Consider the following 10,242-nt stretch of genomic DNA (forward strand, 5'->3'; position numbering starts at 1 on the left):
ATAACTCGCTTTGTTGCCAATTTGGAGATTCCGCACTAAACAGGCGAATTTTTTTCTAAATGTTGAAGGAACTGCATCTAAAAACGCCTATGATTTTTCTAGAAACTATTTAATCCGCACCCTACAAACGTATTGAGGTGATCTGTTTTCCCCCCCAATTAGCAAAATACTCACTTATCATCGTGCGTAATCATACGTTTTTGTCCAGATGCGATGGTGAAACTGAGAAAACATTTTTTTTCCTTTCCAGGCTAGAGTGATTTGAATGTTTGAGCATTTTCATGTTTATCATCATTTATTTATGAAACACGTTACCAGTACGTAATTCGACACCACAATACAGTTCACATACTGCACCAAAGTAGAAATAGAAATCACAAGCGTGGCACAAGGCGCGTGATCAGCTCCAATGTTACACCAGAACAAAACCAAACGACTGTGCGTTCTTTTGTATGTAATACTCACTGATTTTAATGGTTTACAATCATTCCAGTTGCATGACAGAATCCTTCACTGATAAAGGAAACAGTTTACAGCTCCGCCATACTAGATAATATGATTTAAATAATGGCGGCATTGCACTATACAGATTAACAATAGCAGCCGCTGCTGGCTGAACAGATCACATCCCATACGGAGGAACACTGTTGTTGAAACTCAGACGGATTTTTATTTCTTTTATTTATCGTTAAAGCATTCCTTTTTGCCGAAAGTCTTGTTTGTCAGCAGTCGTGGAGACAGATCAGTCTCAGGTTTTTCTCCACAACAATCTGTGTCCATGTGGTGATCATCTTTTTTCTAAAATAGGAGTTTAGTTTCCTTCTTCTGTCGATCCGACCGCTGCAATCAGAAACGTCATCAGTCCGTTAAAGATCCCATTTTAAAGCAAAAGAAAAAAAAAACACACGCAATACTTGCATTTGAAATACAGATATCGTTTTAAATATTATATATTTATATATGTACATTCTTATAAAACAATGGTGAAATGAACTTTCCACATTTTTCACAGTTTTTAGAGTTTTTTTCTCTAAACTGAGAGCCTGGAAGGGGGGCGGGTGGTTTATGGTGGATGGAGTTTTAGATGGATCTTAAATTAAAAAAGAAGAGAGAGAGAGACAGAGGGAGACAGAGGGGAGAGAGAGAGAGCGAGAGCGAGAGCGAGAGAGAGAGAGAGAGAGAGAGAGAGAGAGAGAGAGAGAGAGAGAGAGAGAGAGAGAGAGAGAGAGAGAGAGAAGCACTCTGTCAAAATCAAAATGAAAATGAAAATGTTCGTGAACCACGGTCTTCACTGCGCAGGTAAATACATGGCATGGCGTTTTGGAAGAGCAACAGTTCCATGGAGGTTCGCTCATCCTATCAAGTGGTGTGCATGTGACTGTTCTTTGATTTACTGACAAACTTCTTCTCCTTGACCCGCCGGTTCTGGAACCAGATGGTGACTTGGCGCTCCGAGAGGTTGGTGGCAGCCGAGATGCGCCTGCGCTTGTCTTTGGTGATGAACTTGCTGGCTGCGTACTCCTTCTCCAGCTCCTTCAGCTGGATCTTGGTGTACGGGACGCGCTTCTTCCGCCCGCGACGGTAACTGCTGACCTCAGGCTGCAGTGGCACCACGTCTGAAAGAAAAAAAAAACAACAAAGTTAAATATTAAAATACACACAAAGACAGTTTACCAGAATAAAGTACCAAGATGTGTGTGTGTGTGTGTGTGTGTGTGTAGTTCTCATGTCTGTGTGCTGCACCTGGCATTTGAGGCCGTTAGAGCGAATTATCTTATGCAGATAATTACAGAGCAATAGGAAATGTTATATTGTGGCATGGAAATCAAGTTGCACTCCCTACACAGTCCGCATCCGGTTTCCAGTCTCTGTTACTCTCTAATCCTTAATCTGATTGCTAATTAGCTCCACACGCCATTGTATCAATTAGCGTTAATTGCACTTGAGATAAATCCCTTGTTAAGATATTAAAGGAAATATTGCCTCTTAATGTGTGCAAAATAGAACATCTTTCTTTTTCTGCACTTTATAAAAAATATTCTTGCAAAAACAAAAGGTTTGATTGCTCAAAGTATGCTATTGCAGGTGATAAACAAAAAAATTAAAATAATAATAAATGTAAATTCCAGTAAATCTACAGGTTTAATTTAATTTAATTTATTTTTAATTTTTTCTTAATTTCCTGTTCTATTGGACTATTAATCTGTTGAGGAAAGTATTTATCTTATTTGTGCAGATAACTAAAAAAACATAATTCACCCAAAACTGGGCCATCCAACAGGAAACCTGACAGAAGAAGAATGTGCACCTGAATGCAAAAAATAACGCAAACTGTGAGATAAGAAGCCTTCAACGTCCATGTAATTTTACAGACGGGTGTACACACTTTCCCTCTAAAGCTCATTAATAAGACTCTTAACTTTATTTAAACATGTATATAAGTTTATCTTCATGATAAACATGTTCTCACAAATTAATTACCCAGTAAAACAAAGAAATGTTGCGTTGAAACTCCTGGTTCCAAACAGTGCAGCTGTGTTTGTGTGCGTCAGTTTGTGTCTCTAGAGACAGGTAGAGCGCGTGTGTGTGTTTGTGCACGTGTGCGCGCTTACTTGATTGCGTGCCCGTGCCTGCGTGGCTTGCTCACATGTATTTGCAGTATTAAAAAGATTGAGAGCAGGGGCTGAAGGGGTCCCTGCGTGCAATTAAAATAGCTACAGATTTCACAAAGATCATAAAGGCAGAAGGAGCATGGTGGCGCATTACGCAGCGCAAATGCTGCTTGCTTTTCACTCTGCAGGATAAAAACTAAGTCCTCAGTCAAAATCCGAAATGTTTCTGATTCATTTATGCGAGATTTGGGCTAAGCAAATGTTATAATGACCACAGACTGGCCTGTGAGCAGAAGACGCACCGCAGGGCGCTGAGATTTATTACCACAATCCAAACAGTAGGCTAGCTAATATTGTCATACAGGGGCAAAGGTATGCTGGGATGTTGTTTTATAATCTACGTGACAGCAGCTTCTCCATATTCATCATGTGACAGATGAAATCAAAGGTTCAATGTGAGGCTGCAAAGAAAAGCACCATGACAGCAAAATTGGGATATTAATATTTGATGGTAAAAAAAATAAATTCCCATTAAGTGTTTAAGATGGAACTGAAAGTTCAGAACACAACAAATCACCAGTAAAATATGAATAGATAACTATTGTGTTATTTTTGGATATCATTATTTGTAACATGACACGTGTTAAAAAGTTGAATACAAGTTTTTCTGACACATTAATTTGAGATTATAATAATTCTAAGTATTATATTCTGTTTCGTTACCTGGGAAAGGTGATTTCCAGAGATGAGTAGACTGTGTTTGCTCCTTAGAGCAGTACACCTGTCCATCCCAGCCGTTGGAGAGAGCCCAGTGCTGGTAGCCCTCCATGGGGATCAGGGCGTCGTGTCGCGGTTCCGGGTGCGCACTGATACTGGGCACCACCGACACGTCCAGATATCCGGGAACAGCCTGATATGAGCTCGCAAAACTGGGGTAGAAAGCAAACTCTTTGGCCCTGGTGGACAGTTCTTCAGTGGGGAGAGCCGTGCTGGGCTCGGCGTATTTCTCTGCGGGGTGGTACGAGCAGGGCTTCTGCTGCAAGTTCACGTTGTGCGAGTGAGACAACCGACAGCCGTAATAAGGGTTTCCAAACGGGTAGCCGTAACCCAACGACGCGCTGGAGGATGTCTGTGGAGCGGGACACTGCCGGCCGGTGTCTGCGGGGGAAATATCCGAGTAGACGGAGCCCTGGTGGGTCGCTATGGTGCCAGAATGTCGTCCCAGCGCGGGGTGCGACATCAGGTCCCTGCAGTGGGTCGCAGGGCAATTACCGCTCAGACCCTCCATTGTTTGGCTTTTACTCTGGCTGTTTTCATTCGGGCTTTTTTCATAAACGTACATCAAGGTGTCCGCCCAGCGTGGATGCAGAACCAGCGAAGTCGTCATATCACGGGCTGCCGATGCTTTTTAAAAGTCGACTACTCCAAGACGGACACCTCATTTCCAACTACATTTTACACCACGCGCATGCGCACACCCGGCCCCTGTGTGTCCACTTCATTAAGAATCTGGCACGTGATGCGCTAACAAGTCCTGCGAGATTGGGCTTGCGAGCAGAGGCAGAGCAGCCCCTTTAAAGACCCGCTGCCTCGCGTGTCACCGTCTCTCCCCGCAGAAAGCCGAGCACTCCATTGGTCCAAATCCGCCACAAACCCACACCCTTAAAGGGGAGTTGGGATCCGCTCGGAGGAGCGGCACAAAAGAAAACAACCTGTGAAAATGAGCCGACTCGATGCACTGACAGAATATAACACGATTCAGCTGGAAAATGTGCGGCAGTGTTAGATTCTAAACTGATTTAGTTTTTCTGATTAGGTGCAGTTTAGTTTAACCTGGGTTAAACCTCATCTGATGTGACCAATGGTTTTATTTGGGCATTTTAATGCAAATTAAATAAAAAGATAATTAGATTTAGAATCAAATGAAATCAAAAGGGAAAGTTTGACCGGTAGCAGAAATGTTTCACAAAAACTTTCAATTTCAATACAGTTTATAATTTAAAATAAGTCACATTAATAAATTAATCTGTGTCCAAATGCAGAGTTGATTTTTTTTCATCATACTTTTACTTTTTGCCAACATGGTGTGTGTGTGTGTGTGTGTGTGTGTGTGTGTGTGTGTGTGTGTGTGTGTGTGTTACAGAGAGATGCAGAAGTAGTTCTGATTACGCAAAGGTGTTGTACCCTAACAGCAGCGGTGGCCCCAGGACCAGGTGAAAGCTGTTCCAGGTAAGAAACGATCCACGAATTCTGTTCAGCGCAAATCTTGACTTATTAACACATTTTCATTAGTGACACTGAAAGACCCCCAAATTTCCCCCAATTTAACGCAAATCTTTGCGCACGCGGATAAAATGCAGTATCAAATACACTTTTAGGCTCCTCCATCCCCTTCCCTCCCTCAATCCGTAAACACATAAATATAATTAAACAAAATCACATGACGTGGTTGTTTATTCATCTAGTACAAGGATGCTGACGCTTCCAGGCGAAAACAGGAACAAGGGGGTGCTTTCAGTGGGACTGTGAGGATATCCAGACTTTATTTAGATTTAATTAGAATCCAAGTTAGAAATTCCTGACGATTTCTCATGAGAAGTAGCGAATTTACGCTTAACTGACCAGAGGATCGCAGGAATATGTCAAGAAATGTGAAAATCCAAACTCTGCTGCCGCATTTTAAAAATACCTTGAGACATTTTAGAACTGTTGCTGCAAGTTTGAAGAAATATCTCGGGATAGGCCCATGTTGAATGGGACTGCCTAACCCATGAGTCACTGCTGAAACAGGCTACAAGCTGTCCTGCAAAAGGGCGCACAGAATGATCAACATTTTTATCCTTCTGAGTTGCCTGAGGACTAATCAGGCCGCAGTAGAAAAGCTGAGCACCCCCATCGTTCCTTTTGCAGAGGCTGTAGTTCTTTTGTCTCAAGGAAATTACATCCTCGGAGAGGGCGCATCCAAATGGCAGCTGCACGGAAGTCCAAGGTCAAGGTAAAAAAACGCAGACAAACAGGGTCGTAATGAGAGTCTAGACAGACAAGAATGAACTTCACACTAGAGCATACATGCAAACTAGCAGTTATTTAGAGAGCCTCTTTCTAAAATATTTACCATAGGAAGGAGAAAAGAGGGGAATCCGGATAACCCCCAGCTCCTTTACGCAAAAATGTGACAGTTTGCAGAAAAAAGCGCATCGATTTTGCCAGAATGCTGCATTCCAGGCAAGATAAGCTATTACAAACAAATAATATCAAAATTGTTATTTACCTGTTATAATTTGTGTACTTGTTACACAAATAGTTAAAATTTGAATACAACATTTTCACGAAATGCGGAAAAAGGCGTGCGTAAAACGACGTATGAGGTGCATAACAGTGCTGTCTTTAACAAAATGAATATGATAATTGTAATCCATAACGCATGATCGTAGTTTAAATATTCAAAGAAAATATTCAAAACTGAGAATTCTAATTTTACTCATAATAATTGTTTCTTAAAGAATAAACAGTAATTAAAACTCAACTGCAAATGAAGAAAATATACATATGTTGAGTCTCCTGCATTTTAATACATTTAATATAAATAACTAACATTTTAGAAAACATTTAAGAGGACATAACACGGATAAAGAAACTAAAAAGCGGACCAGCAAGATGGGCTGCAAACAAAACACGCAGTTAGTTTAGAGGGAAATCAAACATGACTATTCAACTGTTAATATCTTTATAAACGGAACGAGCTTCTTGTGGGATTAACACGTGATCAGGTTCCAAACTGAGGTTTATTACGCTTTCATCTAAGCCTCTAGTTTATTGTTACATGTAGAAACAAATAGACTGTAGCAGGTTGCTGATTTCCCAATGCGCGTTACTTATGTTAATCCTGAATAAAACGAATTAGATTTGAAATGCTAGAGAGAGATTACCTTTAAAATAACTAAAAGTTAAATATTTTAATAAATGAATGACTGGAAAATCCGCATTCACAATGGTGTTTGTGTTTAAACATACCAAAACATAAAGACCTCAACATTTTGGTAAATCATGAATAAAGTCGCCATCCTTAGGTTTAAACCTCCAAAACCACGTTGCAGATTCTTTTTCACGTGCAGTTTTAGACTTTAAAACAAAACAAAATAAGTCATCTCCATTGCTTTTTTAATCGCATTAGGTGCACCATGACATTCAGCCATGATGTGCGGCTGTAAATGACATCCAGACATCATATCCTTCCAGACGAGCAGAGAGCCTGTTAGACTCAGTTCTGTGGGGGATGGGAGAGCATCCATCCCTACAATTGTTGCGTACCTGCGCCATGGGTCCTAACTGCAGGCGCACGAAATAAGCCGCCAGCGCATCTGTTCCTGCGTACAGTGATGACAATAATCTTTACATTTGCCTCAAATTAAACAGCGACAAGGTGAAGGCACTGCAAAGTTGATCTGGTCTCTGGCGTTTTGGTGTTTTAAAACCTGTTAAAATATTTGAATATGCATTAAGTATATCTGAAGAGGCCACGTGACGATCCAGGAATCTGCTGATGGCTTGCAGGTATAGCGTCATGTGTGCAGAAATCGGGTTGTGTTTATGTTTATGAGCGCGACGCCAGCTCGAGGCTTTGTTGAGAGAGCAATTCATTTTTATATTCAGAAGTGAGAGTGGACCTGCAGCAGGCCGTTCAAAAATAAATAAATAAATAACAAATTCATCACCCAACCAGTCTAAAGCGATACTTTGGTGCGAAATAAAAGACTATGCGCAAAAAAGAGTTTGCACCAACTAAAGTTAGACCGTTTAGTATACTAAATAATAAATAACAATATGAGTGTGGAGCAGTGAAGAAGCAAAAAGAAGGTTTCAGTCACATAAGATTTAGGCTCTTTTCTTAGTGTAAATTATAACCTTATATTGTGTGTGTGTGTGTGTGTGTGTGTGTGTATGTGTGTGTGCGTAAGTGCGTGCGTGCGTGTGTGTGTGTGTGTGTGTGTGTGTGTGTGTGTGTGTGAGAGAGAGAGAGAGAGAGAGAGAGAGAGAGAGAGAGAGAAGGCAGGCTTGAGAGCAGACCGTCCAAATTAAAAAAGGGAAAAAGAATCTAAAATAGCATCTCTCTTTTCTTTTCTTGCAGGCTGGCTTTAATTTACTATCAGAAATGTTGAAAATCGTAAAAAGCAAGGCCAGAAAACTTCAATGCCAACAGTGAGGGTAGAGAAGAGCATGTGATTTCAGTCAAAAAGAAAAAAAATACTCCACTGCTGTTTTAAGTATGTGGGCAGCACAGTTGGTGCGTGACAAACAGAACGAGCAGGCATCACAATGAGTGATGAAGGACAAATAAATACAGACTTTCTCACGCATAATTACAAACAGGCTGCTATTGCACTCCAATTTGCCTCCCGATCCACATTAGCCATCCGGTATCACTGCTGATTTTAAAACGCAACCCAATAACATCCACCTTTAACAAACAAAAACATGTAAGGATCGTATATATTCTCTAACCAGAATGTATTTGTTGTAAATTAGAATTAGATAAGTATGTGTGAGTCGAGATCATGGAAAATATGCTTAAAATATAAAAGATAATTATAACTTCAGTCATTCGCACACATAATCATTACAAGACAACAATGGAGAATCTATGACGTTAAGATGCATTTGGAATAAAAAATAGCACCAAATAGCACATGCGTATCCAAAGTGCTGACAAATGCGTTGTTTCATATCATTTAACCCTCTGGAGGAAGGTGTTGCAGATTTGCAACGTTAAACCCGACCTACCTGGTTACTCCACATACGTATTTCATGAGCATTTTTAAACTCAGAAGTATCCCTGAATGACTTAGTTGTTCGTCCTTTTATCAAAACTTAATTTGTGCCTGAGTGGGTAAATGGTATTTGTGCAGAAAAATGTTTTTACATGAACATTAATGATCAAATAATGCGTGTTGGTGCACGTTCTGCGTCTACATATTTACAGATAAATGCGTGCAGTTATTGCTTTTTTATTTTATTTGTGTGTTAGTGGGAAGCAGGAGTTTTCGCACATTGATCCCTAAAGGTGTATTAGCTGATTTAATTGTATTTAACAAGTTAAATATGACAGAATGGGTGTAAATGTGGTTGCATCGTTTACTTCGAACTCATTCACCCTCATTTGGGTCACGTATAGACTCTAGGGGGGAAGGTTCTGGAAAAACCCGCAAAACGAAGCCGCGCCCATGCAGCGGATGGAGGATACGCTGGCAGACCACTGTCACTGCAGGGCCGGAGAGGATATTGAACACAGCACGGGCTTTCCAAACACCTCATGACTGTTTGTCTTAATTCTTATTTAAATGTTAATAATTTCTCTGAAGTCTGATCAAACCCAGGAGCCTCTCTGTTGTCTTCTCACGTGTCGAGAATAACCACGGACAGATCAATTCAATTAAACAACAGTTTATTGAAAAGCATTTCAACCGCAGACATTTGCTGAATTTCGCACAAGTGAAATGAGCGGCTATAGGCGCGCGCACATAAACACGTCCAGACATCTGAGAGGGTCATTTCATAAGCTGGTAAGAACTTAACCAACTATCACAAAAATATTACAAGCTGCATATTTACTCCTAATGTTTCATATCCAAATAATAAAGAAAATGAAACCGGAGTCACGTGTAAGGCGCAAAAAAGAGTATTGTGTCTAAATGTCTGGATATTATTTCCAAAAGAAACAAGTTAGTTCCCTTTCTATCTGCTCGGATGACCAGAACTACAACTTAGTCTGTGTTCGGTTTTCCTGATGCAGAAAGAAAATCCATTTGACGCCTCGTCGAGTCCAAGTTCAAGTTAAGAGGGGCGGTCGCTCCATCCGCAAAACAAAAGACGCACACGCTCATCATCAATCAGATTTCTCAGGCAGAATTTAGGTCAACAAGCTCACGCGCATTTTAATGTTTTAAACGAAGGTGTTATTGTTTAAAAACGTAAGTCGTGGCAAAAATGGTATTGGAAGAGAAGAAATTAGCCCAAACAAAGCCTCGAAATCCGATTTACCTTTGGATAATGTTGTGATTCAAAACAGGCATTTGATTTGGTCATCCAGTAGGATAAACAAAAACACATGAGAGCTTTAATTGTAAACTGCAAAGCTGCGTTTTGCTTCTTTCTCAACTCAGACCTGCGTAATGTTTGTTAAATTAGTGTCAGAATGCTGGCACGCCCTGCTGTTGGAGAGATTCACTCAAGTTGCGCTTCTTTGTTATCCACACATGAAATCGCGCTTTAAAATTATAATTTTCTGTAAGATTTTCCAGAGAGGTGAATATTTCTGCGTGAACAGAGCAGAGTTCCAGCAGCTCCGAATCCTTCTTTTCCTGATCAAGAAAATGAAATAACTTCCTGCTTGCTTCTTTAAATCACCAATTACTTTCCATCTAAACAGACAAGCAAAGGCTTTTTATGGCTGCTTAGCCTGGATCATTGAGTGGTCCAACATTCAGACACAAATCTGAAACATTGGTCTAAATAGTTAATATAAAGAGCTTATTTGAGAAGGTACTCATCCTCTGGAGCGAGTTTATACCCAGAACGCACAAAATCTCTATCCCAGAAATTCGCCAGAGGGGGTGGTCCTTTTTTTTAAATA

General features: G+C 40.5%; 1 protein-coding gene across 1 annotated transcript; it reads right to left on the reverse strand.

Annotated features, from left to right (window-relative positions):
• Positions 1-276: 276 nt before the first annotated feature.
• hoxc13a (homeobox C13a) lies at positions 277-4,977 on the reverse strand. Its single transcript, XM_015967916.3, has 2 exons — positions 3,336-4,977; positions 277-1,616 (listed from the first exon to the last, which is right to left on the reverse strand). The coding sequence occupies exons 1-2, from the start codon at positions 3,997-3,999 to the stop codon at positions 1,360-1,362; spliced, it is 921 nt and encodes a 306-aa protein (XP_015823402.1). The 5' UTR covers positions 4,000-4,977; the 3' UTR covers positions 277-1,359.
• Between the last annotated feature and the right edge of the window lie 5,265 nt (positions 4,978-10,242).

Source organism: Nothobranchius furzeri, chromosome 15 (assembly GCF_043380555.1).
Source record: "Nothobranchius furzeri strain GRZ-AD chromosome 15, NfurGRZ-RIMD1, whole genome shotgun sequence".
Taxonomy (NCBI): domain Eukaryota; kingdom Metazoa; phylum Chordata; class Actinopteri; order Cyprinodontiformes; family Nothobranchiidae; genus Nothobranchius; species Nothobranchius furzeri.

Bases quoted from the DNA above. Each gene is read 5' to 3' on its own strand.
- hoxc13a (XM_015967916.3), bottom strand. From the start codon at position 3,999: ATGACGACTTCGCTGGTTCTGCATCCACGCTGGGCGGACACCTTGATG. The intron at 1,617-3,335 runs GTAACGAAACAG...TTTTTCTTTCAG, and splicing joins CTGGAAATCACCTTTCCCAG to ACGTGGTGCCACTGCAGCCT.